The 19,816-nt window shown below is 50.2% G+C and overlaps 8 protein-coding genes across 8 annotated transcripts, besides 1 other annotated feature; 5 read left to right on the forward strand and 3 right to left on the reverse strand.

Moving 5' to 3' along the window:
* Positions 1–243: 243 nt before the first annotated feature.
* Positions 244–1,398, forward strand: rbd2 (rhomboid protease family protein RBD2; the record flags this gene model as incomplete). Its single annotated transcript, XM_001258416.1, has 6 exons — positions 244–436; positions 520–657; positions 745–826; positions 880–945; positions 1,003–1,124; positions 1,181–1,398. The coding sequence occupies 6 exons, from the start codon at positions 244–246 to the stop codon at positions 1,396–1,398; spliced, it is 819 nt and encodes a 272-aa protein (XP_001258417.1).
* Positions 1,399–1,677: 279 nt separating this feature from the next.
* NFIA_058720 (GPI-anchor transamidase subunit GAA1) lies at positions 1,678–3,963 on the forward strand (the record flags this gene model as incomplete). Its single annotated transcript, XM_001258417.1, has 5 exons — positions 1,678–1,690; positions 1,840–2,131; positions 2,218–2,456; positions 2,525–3,420; positions 3,451–3,963. The coding sequence occupies 5 exons, from the start codon at positions 1,678–1,680 to the stop codon at positions 3,961–3,963; spliced, it is 1,953 nt and encodes a 650-aa protein (XP_001258418.1).
* Positions 3,964–4,239: 276 nt separating this feature from the next.
* On the reverse strand, positions 4,240–5,531 carry NFIA_058730 (proteasome regulatory particle lid subunit RPN9; the record flags this gene model as incomplete). The annotated part of the gene is made up of 3 exons (XM_001258418.1): positions 4,240–4,881; positions 4,945–5,180; positions 5,264–5,531. 3 exons carry the CDS (start codon positions 5,529–5,531, stop codon positions 4,240–4,242), a joined length of 1,146 nt encoding a protein of 381 aa, XP_001258419.1.
* A 644-nt stretch (positions 5,532–6,175) lies between these two features.
* NFIA_058740 (class I SAM-dependent methyltransferase) lies at positions 6,176–7,014 on the forward strand (the record flags this gene model as incomplete). Its single annotated transcript, XM_001258419.1, has 3 exons — positions 6,176–6,213; positions 6,268–6,439; positions 6,499–7,014. The coding sequence occupies 3 exons, from the start codon at positions 6,176–6,178 to the stop codon at positions 7,012–7,014; spliced, it is 726 nt and encodes a 241-aa protein (XP_001258420.1).
* A 642-nt stretch (positions 7,015–7,656) lies between these two features.
* NFIA_058750 (complex I NDUFA9 subunit family protein) lies at positions 7,657–9,283 on the forward strand (the record flags this gene model as incomplete). The annotated part of the gene is made up of 9 exons (XM_001258420.1): positions 7,657–7,805; positions 7,868–7,881; positions 7,949–8,011; positions 8,065–8,159; positions 8,226–8,317; positions 8,383–8,524; positions 8,583–8,741; positions 8,797–9,132; positions 9,185–9,283. The coding sequence occupies 9 exons, from the start codon at positions 7,657–7,659 to the stop codon at positions 9,281–9,283; spliced, it is 1,149 nt and encodes a 382-aa protein (XP_001258421.1).
* Positions 9,284–9,646: 363 nt separating this feature from the next.
* On the forward strand, positions 9,647–10,763 carry NFIA_058760 (uroporphyrinogen-III synthase HEM4; the record flags this gene model as incomplete). The annotated part of the gene is made up of 2 exons (XM_001258421.1): positions 9,647–9,944; positions 10,027–10,763. 2 exons carry the CDS (start codon positions 9,647–9,649, stop codon positions 10,761–10,763), a joined length of 1,035 nt encoding a protein of 344 aa, XP_001258422.1.
* A 591-nt stretch (positions 10,764–11,354) lies between these two features.
* NFIA_058770 (mitogen-activated protein kinase) lies at positions 11,355–12,648 on the reverse strand (the record flags this gene model as incomplete). Its single annotated transcript, XM_001258422.1, has 5 exons — positions 11,355–11,383; positions 11,442–11,789; positions 11,849–12,230; positions 12,296–12,491; positions 12,542–12,648. 5 exons carry the CDS (start codon positions 12,646–12,648, stop codon positions 11,355–11,357), a joined length of 1,062 nt encoding a protein of 353 aa, XP_001258423.1.
* Positions 12,264–12,283: a microsatellite.
* Positions 12,649–15,700: 3,052 nt separating the features above from the next.
* On the reverse strand, positions 15,701–18,602 carry NFIA_058780 (COPII subunit SEC24; the record flags this gene model as incomplete). Its single annotated transcript, XM_001258423.1, has 3 exons — positions 15,701–16,276; positions 16,360–18,006; positions 18,066–18,602. 3 exons carry the CDS (start codon positions 18,600–18,602, stop codon positions 15,701–15,703), a joined length of 2,760 nt encoding a protein of 919 aa, XP_001258424.1.
* Between the last annotated feature and the right edge of the window lie 1,214 nt (positions 18,603–19,816).

Consider the following 19,816-nt stretch of genomic DNA (forward strand, 5'->3'; position numbering starts at 1 on the left):
CATTGTTCTTGACTGATTATTGAATCACGACCTCGGTTCCCTCAAATCCCTTGTCTGATTGCTTCTTCGGTTGTACCGACGTCAACCCTTTTCCTTCGATCTCAATACGACAGCAGACTTCAACACAAACCAAGCAAAATACTCATCCACCTTATTCCTACGTCGGCCATCACCTTTGACATACTCAATTCGTCGCGCATTCTGTGAGTTGGGAGTTTTTATACCATTTCTCTACCAAGCAACATGGCGATCCCGTCCGCCTTACCGCCATTACCATTCAACCCTACCAGGGTGAGATCGTATGTGCTCCGATTACCACTTTTCACACGCCTTGTGTTGTTGGTCATCCTTGCGTTTTGGTTGCTCGAGCTACAAACTATATGGAGCGTGGTACAATGGGGGTCATTGACGCCGAATGAGATCGGAATCGGTAGCAGTATGTCCATCTCGGCCATGCGGGCCAATCTGCAGTCGATTGTTACGTCTTTGCGTGCGAACTGTTTTGACGCGAGAAAATAGTGTACCGATTAAACACCTATCCATTCATTCACGTCGGCTTTTTTCACGCTTTCGTGAATCTGCTAGCCCTCACACCGTTGCTGGAGCGATTCGAAGCTGAGCATGGTACATTGACTGCAGTTGCTTTATTCATTGGCCGTATGTCCTCCCAATTCGGATTCAGCAATCGCAGAAAGGCCCTATCAAGGAAACCTCGGCTTGCAGTGGGCTAATATCTATGCGCAGCTCTCTCAACCTTCCCTGCCGGTATATACATCCTGATTGAGAAATTCATCCTGCACAGTAACACTGCTGTGGTTGGGGCAAGGTAGGATTTGAAGGACTCCTTCTCGAAGTGAAGTATTTCTAACATACCCTTAGTGTCTGGGTTTTCCTACTGCTGGGCTCCGAAGCTATTAAGACGTTTAAGTCAAACCCATACTTCAGGTATCCCAACTTGAAACGAGCCACGTTGAAGTCTACAGGTCATCTAATTATTCATAGCCTTGGGACAACGAAGATTCCAACATGGACGTCACCACTGTTCGCATGTGCTCTCGTATCGATATTCGTGCCGAACACGAGCTTTTTGGGCCACTTGAGCGCTATTATAATAGGCTATCTACGTGAGTATCGTCTATCATTCTGCTTGTTGCCTGGAAATTAATGGGACATTCTCTAGTCGGTCTCGGATACCTCAAGGTGTTTGTCCCTCCAGAAAAGATCCTAAGATGGATTGAAGGAAAGCTGAACCTGCTGGGACGACTGCCACATTATGTCTCAGTAGATCAGAAAACCTATGGTCGGTATGGTGTTCTTCCTACGGCGACTGCGGCCGTAGGGGGTGAGAGGCCCACTCCTCTGAGCTATCTGGGCACGAATCAGCGCCTCGGTCCTTGAAGCTAGCACGCTCAGCAGGAAGAGATTTCAATTTTGTGTGCATATTAATCAATAATATACTTGTTAACGAGGCGTTATGTGTATCACGTAAAGTTTGTTAATCCAGTTGCATTACTCGTAGTCGATTAAAGCGAGTTGTGTAGGTGGTCACTACCGGCCGACGTAAATTTAGATACCAGCTATTGCGGAGATGCTGGTCCCAATTTATTCAACCTGCCCTCCAAGCCCTTTTACAACCACGCATGGCATGGGAAGATACTTCCGAATGTCTTCAATTCCATGGCATTGAAATGTAAGTTAAACCTTTCAAAATTACGCGCAGATTCTTGGTTTACCGGCGACATGTATCTCGATGCGCGCGATGCATCCCCTAGCATCTACTCCAGAATAGCATCAGAGGCACCTTCAGATAGATCTAAGCTGACAGTGACTGGGTGACAGCCGTGATCCGCAAATTGCGGAGCAATCCTCAGTTTCTCTTCGTACGCCTGCCGTATATACTTTCGCTTCTTTGCATAATCGCAGGAGTGGTCTGGCTTCTTCTCCTTCCCCTCGAGGAATACGCCCGTCGAACGTACATCTCCGAGAATGCGCTCTTGCCTGGCCAGGTCCATGCGTACTTCGCAGGCAGCGAACAGAACATCTTCCGCGGGTATAAAAGGGAACTCGAAAGTTTGTTGAATTCTGGGAACCAGGAAGGTCAGCAGACGAAGGATAGTGAATTGACACCAGTGTACGTTGAGACGTTGCTGCTACACCTTTCTACTGCTTAATGGTGTGGTCTGGCGGTCCAATTGCTAATTCCAATTCTGCGACTAGAATCTCGGATCAGATACAGTCGATGTTGCGAGCGGCCGGGTTGAAAGTTGCGACGCAGAAGTACGAGTACACTTCTTCGGGTATCACGCATGAGGGACAGAATGTCTACGCGATCATCCACGCGCCACGGGGCGACGCAACAGAGGCGATTGTACTGGTTGCTGCTTGGAATACTGCTGATGGAGAATTGAACTTGAATGGAGTCAGCCTTGCGCTGACGCTGGCAAGATACTTTAAACGTGGGTCGAATCTTGTCACCATGGTGGAGAAGGGGCATTCGAGCCGTGCTGACGACGATCGTTTCTAGGTTGGTCTCTGTGGTCCAAAGATATCATCTTTTTGTTTCCACCAGACAGCAAATCCGGAACGCAGGCGTGGATCGATGCGTATCATGACATGCAACCGTCCTCGGTCCAGCCTCTGCCACTGAAGAGCGGTGCCCTACAGGGAGGACTCGTTATAGAATACCCCTTCGACCATCGATTCGAGTCTTTACATATCGTCTACGATGGTGTCAACGGGCAGCTGCCCAATTTGGATTTATTTAATACAGCGATTTCAATCGCCGGGGGGCAGATGGGAATTGGAACCAGCCTGCAGGAAATGTGGGAGCATGATGATAGCTATCAAAAGCGGCTGCAGACAATCATCAGGGGTATGGTCAAGCAGGGCTTCGGACACGCTACTGGGGCACATAGTAGTTTCATGCCGTACCACATTGATGCGATCACTCTGCAAACGAAGGGAGATGGCTGGCAAGACGAGATGGCTCTGGGTCGAACTGTGGAGAGTCTCTGTCGCAGTCTTAACAACCTGCTCGAACACCTTCACCAGAGTTTCTTCTTCTATCTGCTGATGCACACCAACCGCTTCGTCAGTATAGGTACTTACCTTCCAAGTGCGATGCTGATTGCTGGAAACTTCACCATCATGGCGATTGCTTTGTGGATGCGTACGGGCTACTATATACAAGCTCAGGCGACCTCTACCACGAAAGGAGAAGGTCACCAGGATAAGAAGATTCCGGTCGACCAACCAACGAATACGGAGATAAATGGCGAATTGAATGACGCAAATCCCAAGGAGCTACCGAGTCCTGGCAGTGTCCTGGAGCGACAGTTAGCGCTCCCGCTCACCCTAGTTATCGGGCTACACCTGCTCGGCCTGGTCCCGCTTTTCATCTTCAATAACATTCATCACAAGGTCAGTCTCCTCAGTTTTGCACTGACGTAGTCCCGCAAGACTTCTAACAACCAACAGTACTATACGACCGCGACCTACACTTGCCTCGGAGCCGGGGTCATCCTCCCCCTCATCGTGTCAGCCCTCTTGAACCGTGGGTTCACTTCTCCTCCGACAACTCAGCAATATCTCCTGATTAAATCCTTCTCCCTCCTTCTCCTCGGCCTGTTCCTCTCTACCCTTGCCACTTTGAACTTCTCTCTCTCTTTCATGGTTGGCCTACTCTGCACACCACTTAGTTTCGTCAAGCGCATCAATCCCCAGACGAAAGCCGCTCTGCGGTACCCCGTCGCTATACTTGGTTTGCTAGCCTTAAATGTCCTTTCTCCTCCTGCGGTTCTCATTGGGGCATGTTGGTACTCAGGCGTGTCCGTTGAGTCAGTTCTGACTCAGGCAGCATTCGGATGGAATGTCTGGGGTATGTGGACACAGGTGGTTGTGTGGTGTGTCTGGTGGCCTGCTTGGGTGGTTGGATGTGTCTTACTAGGATCGTCTCTTCTTTGAATCCTGGGGTCAGGTATGGCTCAACATTCGGGCTAGTGTTCATACACCACCCTCATATTATTGAATATGTATATCGTTGCCTTTGGTGTTTTATAATTTACCTAAAGGTAGAGCTCATCCTTGACTGGAAAGGTCCAATCGCTCTCGTTGTTTTCTAGTTATTCAGAGTGTTCTAGTAAGGTTCGTACATACATGCAAAACAGTACCCTTATAGTACCCTCGAACGCCAGAAACATGGGCTCATAAAGGGGTACCAATCGTTACGAGGTCCACTTTCTAGGCAGCCCACACGTCCTTACCAACTCCCTCGATCCAGTGACCCAGCTGATTCACACCAGCATCCCAATCCTTGAGTCTATTGCGCATGCCTTCAATCTGCTTCATATCCAAGACCTTGGGCTGCACCCAGTGAATCTGAGCGACCTGCGCAACCTGATCAATAGCACCCTTGAGAAGACCCAGGGACAAAGCCTTCATGACCAGGTGCTCGATCTCCTCAGGCTTGACCTTTGTCTCGGAGGAGATCGACGCGAATGTGAGGTTGCGGTCGTGCGGGGGTCGACGGAAGACCATTTCTGTGAGGGCTGACAGGGAGATCTTCTGGTAGAGGAAAATGCGATGCTGCTCAAGCAGCTTGTTCTTGGAGATGTTGCCGGCTAGGACATCGTACGCAGTAAGGTCGCCGCGGTTGAAGGCAAACAGGAGGTCGCGCAGCCAGCTGTGCGGCGTCTCGGTGAGCGAGTCCAGGATTGGGTGCAGTAGGAGTTCACCAAAGTTGTAAATCGTGTCGGAGACGAGGGCGGCAACACTCAGGCTGTATGCGCGGGAGGCACGCTCTGACTCGCTGAGATCCTCCAGGTTGATGCAGGCCAGGTAAAGAAGGGCGTTTTTGTAATAGGCGGCGAATTCTTGTTTGGCCTTCACGTACGTTCATGGTTAGTTCGGGAAAGAGAAATAATGCGAATCGGACGTTCAACTTACGTGGTAGTAATCTGCGTTGACCTTGTAAAAGGAAGCGTGCACCACCGTCTCGACGGAATCGAACGAGTCCAAAACCTTCTGGCATACTTCCAGATCTTTTTGCGCTCCATCCAAGTCCTGTAGTCGCTGCTTCACGTTTGCAACTTCCGCAAGGGCATACACGTAAGCTTCTTGTGTGTCGGGTTTGTTCACTTTGTCGGCAAGTGATGTAAGGAAGGAGAGTCGCTCTTGGTCATCTTGTCATCCCATGGACTGTCAGTCAAATGCTACCTTGCGTTCTCCATTTCTAGCTAGAATGGAAGATGGATCTCAAACAAACCTGCGCATTCCGTTGATGCCATCAAACCCAGCGAGACGAACTTCAGCTGATTGATCTTGTCGGCGAAGCTCAGAACAAACGTCTTGAATATCGGTAACCGCTGAGGAGCGCTTTCAGGTAACTGGAAGAACTCCACCAGAGCGTTGGTCAATTGATGCCATAGTTTTCGTTCCCAAAAGTCTTCAAAGCTGAGGAAAAAGGCCTGGCTTTGCTCTGGAGCTTGTTGCAGCTGGTCTGCCAGGAAATCGGAGATCTTCTGGTTCTCCATGGTGGAGAAGTGAAGGAGAGATGCTGGTTTCGCGGGATGCGAGGATACGGACGGTAGGAAGGAAGAAAAGACGCAAGTATTTGAGATAAAGAGATAATTAGAGGCGGAGGAGAAGACTCGGGAATTGGTTCTATGAATCGTGAAAGCAAGGATGCTTAGGTCTTAGATGGCCGCGTTGCGTAGGAGCTTGGGCGGTGTCTCTGCGCCGCCGTAGTACCTCTTAGTGGAGAGATGACATCCCTACAAAGCTACGCCTACAATGTATTCCGTCGTCTACTGCGTTCTCTGAATGCTTATCGAGCAGGCAGCATTCTGACCCACATTGGAGCTCTGTATCTTAGCATGTGTTATTTTAAGGTACTAGAGAGGTAACTCCCTTTGCCTATGGTAACAAGATATCAGCTCGACTAGCCTGTTTCAGGACCCCGGTAGTGGATCTAGCAGTTCACATCTAGCAATGACAATGTGTCCGATATGTCTCCGAATGATGGTATTTAGACTCGCCAACTCAACATAACGTCTTCATTACTCTATAGTAGCTATCTTGAATTGAGTGAAACCGATTAGCGCTCTTACTCTTTCCTTGCATTTCTTCCGCATCGAATCTCTTCACATATCGCTTAGAGGCCTTCCAACTCATCAAAATGTCGGACTTTACTGAGTTGAACAGACAATACTTCAGGTCAGTCCACGATCATTAGCGGGTGCAGAGTACATTCCTTACAAATCCACACAGTAAACTAGCTAGTTCCTACAGGGAGGAATTCCGACAAGGCCAGGAATTGATCTTCAATGAGGTTCAAGGACGTCGCTCATGGATCAGTGACACCTGGAGCGACACCAAGTCGGGAAAAGGTCATAAAGTCAGGATGCTCGAGTACGCTTGTGGGCCTGGTGCTGTCTCCGCAGTATGTATCTCAAACAGACTTCTAAGGTGATGGAGGATGCTGCTGAATCTGAAAACAAGGCGCTAGCACCGTTCGTCGACCATATTGTTGGCATGGACGTATCCGAAGAAATGATTAAGCAATTCAACATCAACGCCCAAGAAACGGGCTTTGCGGATAAGATGCATGGCTACCACGGCGACCTCCTCGCTGAACCCGTCCCGGACCATCTATCTGGGCCTGAGTTCTTCGATTTCGATCTCGTCGCTGTGAGCATGGCACTTCATCACTTTGACAAGCCTGACATGGCGTTGAAACGCCTTGGTGAGCGGCTGAAGAAGGACGGCATGTTCTTGATTATCGATTTGGTTCCGGAGGATGAGCACTCCTCAAATAGCCTGCAGAAGGCATTTCCCCAAGCAAGCGCGACAGTTAGAACACATGGCTTCACCTCGGAGAGCATGCAAAAGTTGTTCGAAGAAGCCGGAATGGGTCAGAAGTTCGACTATCAGGTCATTCAGGAGCCGGTAGTGTTTAGAAAGGAGGGAAAGGAGCTCAGGAAGACTATTTTCATCGCTAGATCTCAGCCCAATTAGTACACGCCGGGCGCTTCTCAAGCATGTTCGCTTTTTTATCTCAGGCTGTGATGGTTGTACAAACGACATGAGGGCGTTTGCAGGCTACAGGGTACTCGGTTCAATAGAGACGAGCTTCCTGTAGGAGCTCGGGGTCAGACACCGAGCAGAACGGAGCGGCTTCGGATGGCCAGAACATTTCAAGTATCAGAAAGAGGTCAAGGGAAGTATAGACACCATCAGTTCCAGGTTGGTCACGTCCATCGTCCAATCAGAATTTCGGAATAGTCAGATGGGGATTCGCGTTGAGGGCACAAGATGGCAGTATCCCAGCATAGATTGGCGTTAATTAGACTTTGAATGGGAATACCCTCGAGATTATCCAATTCTCCTCATGGAGACGAATAGTCTGCAGTAAATTCCTACAGTGCAAGAGTAACTATTGATCGTAAGTCATTGACGTCGCTGGAGGTTGTTGTCCGAATTTGGACTAGTGCGAAAGTCCCGTGCTGCAGGTCGCTCTCTGGAGAACGACTTTCCAGCATCAAGCCCGAAACTCACCTGCCGAGCTGTGCTCTCACCTCCATCTCTCTCACAATCCACGCAATACCGATCCGGACACAACACGGTGGTCTCATTCGGACCGCGAGCTGAAGAGAGACCATGCAGAAGTGCCGGGCCGTCAATTCCGCTCTGGGGTCGAGGGCATTCGTCCCCGCCCCTCGGGTCCAATTCCAAGTGCAGCGCCGGAATCTCCAGGATGTCGCGATTACTAGAACTGGGAAGCCAATTCTGAAGGTTCAGGGCGGACGGTGAGAACAATTGAGTCGGGATTGTCCGGTAGCTGGGATGCTAACAGGCTGCTTTGTTATAGGTCCTCTCTCGGAGGTATGCCAGTCATCGCCAGCAATTCGCGTCGCTTGCAGCTCGCCTAACATGAATATCTTTGCTTTAGGTCATACCGCTACTGTTTTTGGTGCCACTGGCTTTCTCGGTCGCTACATTGTCAACAAGCTCGGTAGGTCAACGAGGTGACCCGCAGGGTGGAAGCAGATGTTGATTCGCAACTAGCCAACCAGGGATGCACGGTTGTTGTTCCCTTCCGCGAGGAAATGACAAAGAGGCACCTCAAGCCGACTGGTGATCTCGGAAGAGTTGTCTTCATTGTACGTGAGCGTCTAATCTCGGAGGTGTTGAGGCTGTTTTCCAGGGCTAAATCGGGCATCGCTTAGGAATACGACCTACGGAATACCCAATCTATTGAGGAGAGTGTCCGTCACTCCGATGTTGTCTACAACCTTGTTGGTCGTCAATATCCTACGAAGTGAGTGGCCGCGTCATGTTTTTTCATGGGGTCGGGAAAGAGGGGGCATGGCTAATGCTTCGCAGGAACTTCTCCTATACCGACGTTCATGTCGATGGAACTGAGCGCATCGCCGAGGCTGTCGCCAAGTACGATGTTGACAGATTTATCCACGTCTCCTCCTACAACGCCGACAAGAACTCGCCCTCCGAGTTTTTCAGGACAAAGGTCCGTTTCGGTCCCCCTGCGAGCGGTGGCTGCACGGAAATGCTGATTGATCGTACAGGCATGGGGTGAGGAGGTTGCTCGCTCAATTTTCCCCGAGACTACCATCGTCCGGCCTGCTCCCATGTTTGGTTTCGAGGACAATCTTCTCCACAAGCTCGCCGGTGTCACCAACCTCTTCACTTCCAACCACATGCAGGAACGCTTCTGGCCCGTTCACGTAAGCTCAGCACCAAACTAACAATTCGGAGCGTGACGCTTAACCTGTTATATAGGTCATTGATGTTGGCTCTGCCCTCGAGTTGATGCTCCACGACGACACCACTGCCGGCCAGACTTTCGAGCTCTATGGGCCGAAGAACTACTCTACTGCGGAAATTGCTGAATTGGTTGACCGTGAAATCGTCAAGCACCGCCGCCACATCAACGTCCCCAAGGCTGTCCTGAAGCCTATGGCTTACTACCTGAACAAGCTCCTCTGGTGGCACACCATCTCCGCCGATGAGGTGGAGCGGGAGTTCATTGACCAGAAGATTGACAAGACTGCCAAGACATTCAAAGACCTCGGTATTGAGCCCGCCGAGCTCAGCGACCTCACCTTCCACTACTTGGTAAGTCATTCGCCCTCGTTTAAGTTGTTAACGATACTAATCCCTCCACCAGAAAGGCTACAGAAGCTCCTCCTACTACGATCTGCCTCCCGCCACGGAGCGCGAAAGAAAGGAGGAAAAGAAGTACTTGCACGTTCTTGACGACCAGTAGTTGTCTCTGTTTCTTTTAAGTGTGTACATAAGTTTACTAGACCCAGTCAATTTCCTTGTGTTATCCCCAGTGTGTTAGGTATATCCATTCAGTAATGACGTAGTTGAGAGGCTGCAAGGGAGCCTTAGTACGGAGTACTATCGGTAATTATATGTCAAAAAGTCCTGGCTTAATCTACCTTATCAATTGGAATAGGACATCTGCTGCAGGGTCAAACAAACAGGTCATAAAGCTGTCTCGCGCAGCTCTGCTACGGACTCCACCGATCAACTTACCTGACTCTCCGAGGCTCCGAGCGTATCTTACCCCACCCATATCAAATGAACGCCAGTAAACAAGCTCAGCAATCGACCATCAAAGAAAATGACAACCTCACCTTCATATGCCTTCTCATCCTCATCAGCAACGCCCATACTGCTCCTCAAGACGAAATCTACCCCGCACGATGGCTACGAGGAATTCTTCTCCGCCCATGGCTACAACCCCGCCTTCGTCCCAGTCCTCGAGCACCATTTCAACCAGACGAACCTCCACACCGTAAAGGATCTCTTCACATCAGGCAGTCTAAATGCCGGCCCGCGGCGAAAATACGGCGGGCTGATATTCACCAGCCAGCGCGCTGTAGAGGGGTTCGCACGCTTGGTCACGAGCGAGGTAGATGGTACGTACCGTTTGCCCTGCCCTCAGCAGACATGGTCAGAACTCAAAGGAAAAGATTATCCACAAGCTAATGGCTGTAATAGTTTCAATAGCGACAGCCGCATCCCAATCCTTGATACTGTACACTGTCGGGCCCGCGACATCCCGCTCCCTCACTACCTTGCGAGACTCACATCTGCCCCATGCGACTATCTACGGCTCCGACGCTGGAGACGGCCAGAAACTTGCGCTTGCGATTCTGGAGCATTATAATGCGCTTTATGATGGCGGAGGCGTAGATGCTGGCGCAGGCGCACCGCCCGCGAAGCCACCCCTCCTCTTCCTTGTTGGCGAACAGCGCCGCGATATCATACCCAGAACGCTCATGGATGAGTCCCTGTCCCCCGCTAAGCGGATTCAGGTGAATGAGCTTGTCGTTTACGAGACGGGGGTAATGGAGTCCTTTGGAGGTGATTTTCAGGCTGCGGTGCGCGCCGGACAGGAGTATTTGGCTCTGGCTGGTCAGGACGGGGACGGGGATGGGGAGGAGGGGGTGATCTGGGTTGTGGTGTTTTCGCCGACGGGCTGTGATGCGATGCTTCGCGTTCTAGGGTTGCTTTCTTCGTCTACAGATTCCTCTGCCGGAGGTGCGGGTGCGCTGGTTGATGGGAGTGCAAGCGGGACGGAGAGGAGGGTCTTCATAGCAACTATCGGGCCTACGACGAGAGATCATCTTGTCAAGAATTATGGATTCCAGCCGGATGTTTCCGCGGAGAAGCCTAGTCCGGAAGGTGTTGGTGCTGGCATTGAAGCGTTCATGCGGCGGAGGAAGGGGATATGATTAAGGCGTGCTTGATGACTGTCACTGTACTTGTATTCTATGCCTAATGTTTCGTCACATTGGCGACGATTGCAAGGCATGATGTAAAGATATAGTTATGCTTCAGTATACCCAAAGAACTATGGCTGACAAGATCGGACTGAATGGAAAGACGGCATTGCACATCCAGAAGAAATTTCGCTCATCAAACCCGACGCAAGATACAGGGAAATTGGTATGACGTTCTAGATTGACAAACAACTAGCTGGACGCCAACATGGGAATTTGCTCACAACAAAAGCATACGGCCGGCGCTGATCTCCTATTCAGTACAACAGAAGGACCTAGGCGGAATCGGGTATTGTGGAAAGACGTTCAACGATGCGACGAGTCGTGGAAGTTGAATGTTGTTGGGAATCGCGATACGTACATGTGAGAGCATATCGCTAGAGCCTTCTTTCTATGCGCTTATGATAACATGTGCAGGAGCTTAAGCCGTCCCTGGATCGGCGGGTGAGATGGTCGAGTTTCATCCTGCCTTCAAGGTCTGCTGAAGAGTTGCCATTAAATCGGATACAGTCTAAGAGTATTGCACGAGACGCCACTGACTCTCTACCGCATGATTTCTTCGTAGATCAGGGCTGCGGATGACTGGTCAGCGGTCTTTCAATGAAGCAAGCGGATAGAGCGAAAACTGACTTTTCAATTGCTCCTTGCTGAGAGCATCCTTGTTCTTGTCAAAATCAAAGAAGCCCTCGGGAATTGGGGGAGCCGTGGGCTCATCGTCGGGGTCGTGGTACGGCTCCAGATAAGGATGGCGTAGAGCATCTTCAACCGTGATACGTTTTGCGGGGTTGAAAGCCAGAAGTTTTTCCAGTAGATCCAATGCTAATTCGTTGCTCTTGGGGAATAATGCCTTGAATGGGATCTTCTTCTTGAAGGGAAGAGAGCGAATGTACTCTCGAGCCCGGCGCGATTTTATGCCGTAGTAGTCTTCCATGGTTGGTGTTCCGAGAACATCCAGAATGAGGGTCAATTGGTGATGGTCTGCTCAGTCAGTCACGGAACGCTTCACTAAGAAAATTCCCAAAAGCACAGCAACTTACAGTCTTTCCCAGGGAACAAGGGCTTCCCGCTCAGCATCTCGGCCAAGATACACCCAACACTCCAGACATCAATGGCTTTCGTATACTCCTTGAATGTCAGCATGATCTCCGGCGCACGGTACCATCGAGTCGCAACGTATTCTGTCATGAAACCTGAGTTGTCATCGGTCGAGGCAGCCGACCGAGCCAAGCCAAAGTCGCAGACTTTCAGGTCACAGTTGGCGTTGAGTAGCAGATTTGAGGGCTTTAGGTCACGGTGAAGCACGTTCGCTGAGTGCATGGCTTTGAGTGCACGGAGGGTCTGGTAGATAAAGTATTGGCAGTGGTCATCAGAGAGGTCCTGGGTGCGGATGACACGATGCATATCGGTTTCCATCAACTCCTGTCCAAGCAGTCAGCCTTTCGAGGTCTAGACGTGTGTGTGTGTGTGTGTGTCGAGAAATGTACCTGAATCAAATACACCTCGTTGAAGCTCTCATAGTTGCGAGGCCTCTGAATATCCAAGATCGAAATGATGTTTTCGTGGTTAAAGTAGCGCAGTAACTTCATTTCACGCAAAGTCCGCAAACAGAACATGGAGTGATCGAAAGGCGTAATCTTCTTGATGGCAACTTTCTGACCAGAGGGTTTATGGATAGCCGAGCTGGAACAAGTCAGTATCGGAGCCAGACTATCGCTATGGACAATACCCACCAAACGACGCCGTAAGCACCCTCTCCAATGACATCTTGAATTTCATATTGCTCAGAAACGTTGAAGGAGATCTTCCTCGATCCTCCTTGAGGAGGTTGCTGCACCATGGTTGCTAACTTTCAGCATCAAAGAAGGTTAGTCAAGAGCCCTTCAATTGCAAAAGTGATAGTCGCAAATCAGATCATGGTCAAGGTCACCCCTGCAACAGTGCATCATTGTTCAAATTGTTCAAGAAGCCCCAGAACAGGAGTTGGCGCACTCCTGCTTGAGGGCTTATCAAGTACTGTTTGGCATTCAACCCGATGAGCCACACAGTGGCTCGGAAACAGATAATGAAAGTCGGCGCTTACATTGGTTTAATCCGTGGTAATCGTAGCTTTGGACGAAAATTCTTGATTTAGATGTAGCCAATTCTCATACCGCGGTCGCGCTCGAATTGCCGAAAGTCGCCTGGAATCTGTGGAAGGCTTGAAGCGGGGTAAGATCCGTGTGGGGGGCTGAACGAGTATACAGCAACGTAGTAATACGAATTCGAAAAAGATAGATCAGACGAGCACGCCAGCCTTTCGAGGGTATAGGGAGTCGAATTCAAGCAATGGTTGACAAGCTCGAGATGTAGCCACAAAGCTATTCGGATGAATAGGTCGACGTTCTAGACGGTCCCGAGTCAGTCTTTGGGAGATAAAGTAAGCTTCAAGATCAGGGCCGTCAAAGACTTTTTCAGGGAAGATTGAGACAATGAATGGTGAACGCGATCAAAAGACCTTACCGAAGCTCAAGCTCTAGCTTCTGTGGTCTCCGAGACTCGATACTTCCCCAGGTAACTGATAATGGCTATCTGTTGTTCCCCTGAATGGAATCAGCCGCTATCCTCGTTTGCCGCTCAGATAGCCAGCTTCCAGTGTATCGGATAGCTTGCAGCAGGTCGATGACAGAATATATGTCGTTTAAGACAGGCAGTAGAACAAATGGCAGAGCGCAAGAAACAGAGGAGAAGGAAGGTCGACTAGTATCGTGATGCGGAGGGGCTGGAGAAAGCAATAATAACAGGGAGCGGAACGGCCGAAGTGAGGTGGGGCAGCTTTGGTCAGGAACAAGCAAAGAAATAGAGTGAAATAAGACTTACCGAGAGATTCCCGAAGAGAAATTTGGGGATATGTCACGAATGCGTAGATAGAGGAGTAAATAGAACCTAGGTAGATGGAGGAGGGATGGCGAGAGTTGTTTACAGGAATATAGATTTGGTACAGGAGACCCAATGTTGTCGCTGATGATCGACAGTAGCTAATGATAGTAGTGACTTATCGATATGGAGATTCGACCTCAATTTCAGCGTTGGCTGACTGATTATATCGATAGTTACCCTCAATTTTTCAAGGAGTCGTCAATAGCTGGTTGGAGTTTGGTACCATAAGGAGCTGAATAGAAAATTTTCGCTTATTGTTGATTCTTCTCCTTATTATTGTTGGGTTTAGGGGGGTGAACACATCAGCTAAGGTAAGACAGGCACACGAAAAGTCCGGGTGTTGGCCGGGATCGAACCTTGGATCACTCAGAGAGGGGCCGCTGTGGATGTATATACTGAGGCAGAAGTATAGAAACTTTCAGTTTCCCTGTGAGAATGCTCGTTGAGGGATCTTCTTCGTCAATCGTGTACGAGGCGCGGATTTGTGACTTGATATCTGGAGAGTCTCGCAGCAGAAAATTTTTACAGGTAATACGGGACAGGATGGTGAACTCGTCAAGAACAGTTATTCGTCATACATTAAGAGGCTACCTATATTTGTCTATCTCGAGGGGGGTACAGGTAGCAAATAGTAATTCTGTCCTACTACTGTGGCTATTATTGACTACAATCAAGCGAGAGACCCAGAACTCGCGATGAAGAAATGTTGACTTCAGACCTCTCACTAAGAACAGAGGAGAAAAGCGCCTTTTGATTTGGGGCCACGAAGGAAACTAACTATAACTTCTCAGCCTGTCATTAATAGAACTTTTAACCACTCAGGCTTCAATCATCGGGCCATTCAACGTCAGTACAGAGTAGACAGTAATTGGATAGGTACAACTACGAAGGATAGGAGGAGAGAACATTGAGACAAGTTACTGGTGACGATCCACTTGGATGTATCGGAATCCCGTCTCGATCAACTCTGTCTCAACCAGTGTTTCAATCCCACCATGGCAAGGACACTAGTCGCCTTCAAACAAGCTAACACGCAGGTAAATAACTAACCAACACGAAGCCCAAATAATTAGCCGCCACAGCGCCAAAGCCGCATCTCCTACGGATGGACACACCACGATGGTCCCACCACTTACAGTTCGGGCGTGTCACAGGCTGTTCCCTTCATTTTGTTACCAGCAGCTTACCCCCCACCATTCCTATTCTCACCAAATGTTGGCCAGATGAGGAGGCTGTGCGATCACAGGTCGGACACTGCACTTGACGCTACTGCCGAGTACGGTCGTCACAATCACCAGATGTTGGATAGGTATCTACCAGTCAACTTTGCTCACTGCCCAATGTCGGCAATGCTAAGCTGTGACCAAAAGTCTACCGTGCATAAGCGGCCACACAGAGTCACAGATGCCAGGGCAAATGCAGCTCGTGTGCGATGAGACACAAGCCCCAGTGATGAGCGCCAACGGACTGCAGGTTTAGGGGCATGTCTATGTTCCAATGTACCTCCCTACTTACAAAGTACTTAGCATAGAAATTTAACTCACTTACGTGCTCCTCGTGACCATTCCAGTTTTAAGGCAGAAGATGACTGGACATGAGGAAGAAAGGCAAGGATGAGAAGACATGGTCTACTAGATCTGGATTCTGTATGCACATGTGGTAACTTGTAAAGAAAAGAAGCCGTTCTCATCACACCAAAAGTGACCCTCACACTGAGTATTGAAATAATGGTACAATAAGTCCAAGGATCTACTCCAAATGATAAGTCAAGGCTCCGGTGCCGCTCGTTCCAAAAGAAAATGACATGGCCACCGAAATTGTTGATGTATTTGCCATAAAAACTATCAGACTTTGTAAAGATCATCATTACTGGACAACCTGTAGGCGTGATTAAACGCGTCAGTCTGATGAGCTTGGACAGTGGACGGTGTCGAAGTGAAATGGGGAAGACCTCAAAAGAAATTGGGGCTTTCTCAAACCTTTTCTCGCAGAGAACCCATCCACTGCACCAGGCTGACGCTCTGGTCGGCCCTATCTTCCACGAGCATCGTCTGGGCCCACAGTCGAAGACCTGGCTCTCCATCTTCCTTGACCACATACAGGTGAGGCACCACGATGCTGCCAACGCCCTTTGACCGGTGGTCCCGGCTCTTCTCAATGACCGCCCGCACTCGTTGATTGAAGTCGTTGTCAAGCTCCGGGAGGTTCTGCTTGCCCACGCGAAGTTGCGATCTGTCAGGCAGACCGAAGACATCAAGGAGGAGCTGGGGCACTGCGTCACGCCCGACCCAAAGGAACTGGGTCTGTCCGTCATCAATCAGGTAAAGACCGTACGGCACGATGCGTTCAGAAGACAGGTTGATTGGAGGAGGGAGAACGATTTCGCCGGTCTGCTCATCTGGCAATCCTGCATTGTCAGGCATGTCGTGTAGTGAATACATCTTTGGGTAGATGTATTGAATGAGAAGAGGAAGAGGGAGCGTTGACAGCAAGCACAGCGCTGCAGATCGCATATCAGTGGGTATTTGTGCGGATTTGCGAAGACCGAGCTTTGAAATCAATGTCAGTCAGCAGTTTCACCCAGGATGTAACAGGCTGGTCCGGAGAACAAAGGGGGAACAAGGAAACTCACGTTTTTGATCATCGCCAGGAAAAGAACAGGAAGACCTCTCAAGTTGGCAGGGAATTGCAGGCCGCCTCCGCTCACGCTTCCACCAGCAAGCTCCTTCCGATATGTCGACAGGAGTTCCACAGCCTTGGCTTGTAGGGCCTCACGGGCCGGTTCCAGTCCACTTGAAAGAACCCGCTCGACAGCCTTGTGGCTGAAGTAGGTCGCAATTGCTTGTTGGTCTGCCGATGCGTATACATCGGCAAGGTTCTGCGTTGTGGGAAGAGCGAGGGTCAACACCCGAATTCTTCTCTCGCCATTGCATGTAGTGTGGAGGACAGCAGTCTGCAAGCAAACAATAGGCTTGGTGACGGTCTCATCAATAGCAACCTCAACAACGTACGCTTGGTCACGAGGGAATGCGGGAAAGGCGCATAGGTCGGAGCTGCGGTTGAAGAAGTTGCCGTAGAAGGTATTCATACGTAACCCAGTCGTAGCACGGACACGAAGGACGGCTTCAAGTCCAATCTCCGAAGACAAGTAATCGGAGAATTCCCTAGCGAATTTGATCGCGTCCTCTCCCCGGGCTGCATTCCATCCCGGATAGAAGTATGTTTGCCCACCAGTGTATCTCGGCAGGTTACTGAGAGATGCCACATCCTGGTATTGGGAAGAGAACAGGAACATGTCCACTGAGACCTGTGCCTTAGAGCACTCGACAGCGAAGCTCTTGTAGAAGCTGTTCGCCGTCTGTAGAAGACTGCTCTCTTTACTCGTCCCGAGGACTTTCTTATCCTCTCTCATGGTCAGGGAGCCGTGTCCGACATTGGGCAAAGACGAGCTCAACACGGTCATCTTTCCTCCCACCGGTGCAATCAACTTGTAGCCAGCTCGCAGAGCCGATCCCATGGCACAACCATTATTCTGAGTATTTTGGAACATTTCCTGTAGTTTGTCAAGGAAGGTCTCAATGTTCTCGCGGCATTCACTCAGAGTCACCAGAAGGTCGCCCGGAATAGGGAGGAAAGGCTCATCCAGATCGCTGATAACAAGCATTCTTGGATCAGAGTTCTCCGAACCGTCTCTGGGAATACTGAAGTAATGAAGGCTAGAGTCGACTGCGATGAAACCCAGCCGAGTCCGACGGTCCGCATTGGGGATCCTGTCAAGGCTTTCCTTGATGCACCTTGCGCTAGTTGCCAGAAGACCATTTGTGACGGACGCATAACTCACGTCAATCAGGAAAAGATACACGAGCGGCTGAGGAGGGCGAACCATGTACTCTTGGGGAGCAACGAATTCGACTACCGCGTGGTTGAGATCAGGTCGCAGGGAGCGGTCCGCAGGCTTCTGCAAAGCAGCATCCCAATCGAACGCCTGTGGCACATCATTTGTCAGGTTGCACATATTGCAGCGCCAGCGATGGCCATGGTCCAGAAATGTCACAAATGGATTGATGTAGGATCGGCAGCGTCGACACCGCGAGATCACCTGGTCTGGAATAACTGGAATCGGGTCTTCCGCATCACGCAGAGAGGCATATGGCTGAATGACAAGGGCAAACGGCAGCTTAGATTTCTTGAGGAGAGAATGCGTTGTCGGCACGGCATTCAAGGTCGATCGGACATATTTCGGAGGGCAATTCGCTGTAGGGGATGGGTAAACGCTTGTCTAGAAAACGAGGCGGTCAGCAACTTCACTTCCTGGGTCGGACCATGCGAGTGACGTACACCTGGCGGGAGAACGATCGGCGGTGGAGGGTAGTCAAGCTCCGCAACATTGAAAGGTTGAGTGAGAAGGTCTGTAGGATAGAGCTGGTTGAGGGGAACGGGGCGCGGAGCCTGGGGGGCCACGGCGGCCTGCGGAGGCTGCGGTGGCATGAGGTGGGGGTCGGTCACGCCCATCGCGCCGAATTGCTGGGTCATCTGTGCGACTCCTGGAGTAGCAGGGGCAGCATACCCCGGCGCTGCTGCATTCATCTGACTTGGGTCCGCCCCATATACAGGTTGTTGATATCCCGCAGCCTGCGGCTGAGGGGGATATGCACCGTAACTGCCACCAGCGGGGAGTTGTCCCCCAAGAGCAGCATTGGCACCAGATCCAATTTCAAAGGCTTCCCCAGCATATGCTCGCTTCTTCTTACCACCTGCATGACCCTGGGGGGGAGCTCCGGCGGCCATGCCGGCGTGTTGCTGAGTGGGAGACCCATAACCGGCAGGTTGACCGTACCCTTCCTGGGGAGGATAGCCCCCTTGTGGTGATGCCATGAAGGACGACGCGTGACTTCTTTGTGTATGAGTAATATTATGTTGTTCAATCCGTGCGACTTCCGAGGGCGTAGGCAAAGGGGATCTGGAATGGTCGCGCAACTTGTCACAGCTTCACAACCTTACTAGTCAGCACTTGTTCGAGCGAGGGGCGGGGGGGTGATCAAAGACTCGGGGCAATCCGCGTACCAACAAGCAGGGTCACACTTCAGACAAATGTGGAATACGAACCCAAGGTATCATAGGCAGATGCCGCACACGAATGCAGTTGACGTGTTATGGCAGATTTTGGGATAGCTGTAGGTAGATAATGGAGGTTCTTTCGAAATGGATGGTGTACGGTGGCCTTTGCGGCTGCTGTTCCCCTTGGACCAATCAGACCCCACGAGTCTAGCCGAAGTTCACAGTCTACCAAAACAATCCAGCTTCCCCAATAAATGACAAACACCTGCTCCGGATATAATTATCGGGTGGTATGGTCCTAGATTGGGAGCTGAGTAGCAGAAATATCTACAATTCTACCATTCTCGGAAGTCTGTCCGACGTTGCTGTGTTGTTGACATGATCGATGAGTTGTCCGGGGTATTAGCGATGATCTCATAGGGAGTCTCCGTACATCGCTAGGGATTGTCTCGATACGCAATGGAACATAGATGAAGCTGGCATCGCCACAGGTAAAGAGATGACCTGAGGAACTGAGATGCATTTAAGCATGGTGTTTTTCGTATAGATATTGGGTTCCCTATAAGACTCGACTTCCATTACAGGTGGTTGACACCTGCCGCGTTTGAATTATATATATATTCTTCTAACTCCAAAACTGATTTCACAGCCATACCTCTAGTACTCGAGAAATTCAAATTTCCACCATTAATCTGATTGCAAAACCTGCGTCGCAGTGCTTACACATGGGTCAAACGAGGCAAGCAGCTGCTCAGTTCTATGTGAAGGCCAGGAGTAGAGGTATACCTGGATTATCAACTGAGATCAATGAGCAGTAGGTAATCATGGAGTGTGCCAATGTTTGTCTCGGATTGAAATGGAGATTACTACTCCGTACCTGTAAAAGACATTACAGAGTACTAAAAACTCCTGATTCAATTAATTGACCCCTACCTGTCTAACTGCAAATCGCACTGACATGGATATTCCCCATGTCTGCCCTTGTACTAGTGAGACGCGATGCGAGGTTGCCGTGCCAACAGCACCTGACC

Source organism: Aspergillus fischeri, genomic scaffold (assembly GCF_000149645.3).
Source record: "Aspergillus fischeri NRRL 181 1099437636266 genomic scaffold, whole genome shotgun sequence".
NCBI classification, from domain to species: Eukaryota; Fungi; Ascomycota; class Eurotiomycetes; order Eurotiales; family Aspergillaceae; genus Aspergillus; species Aspergillus fischeri.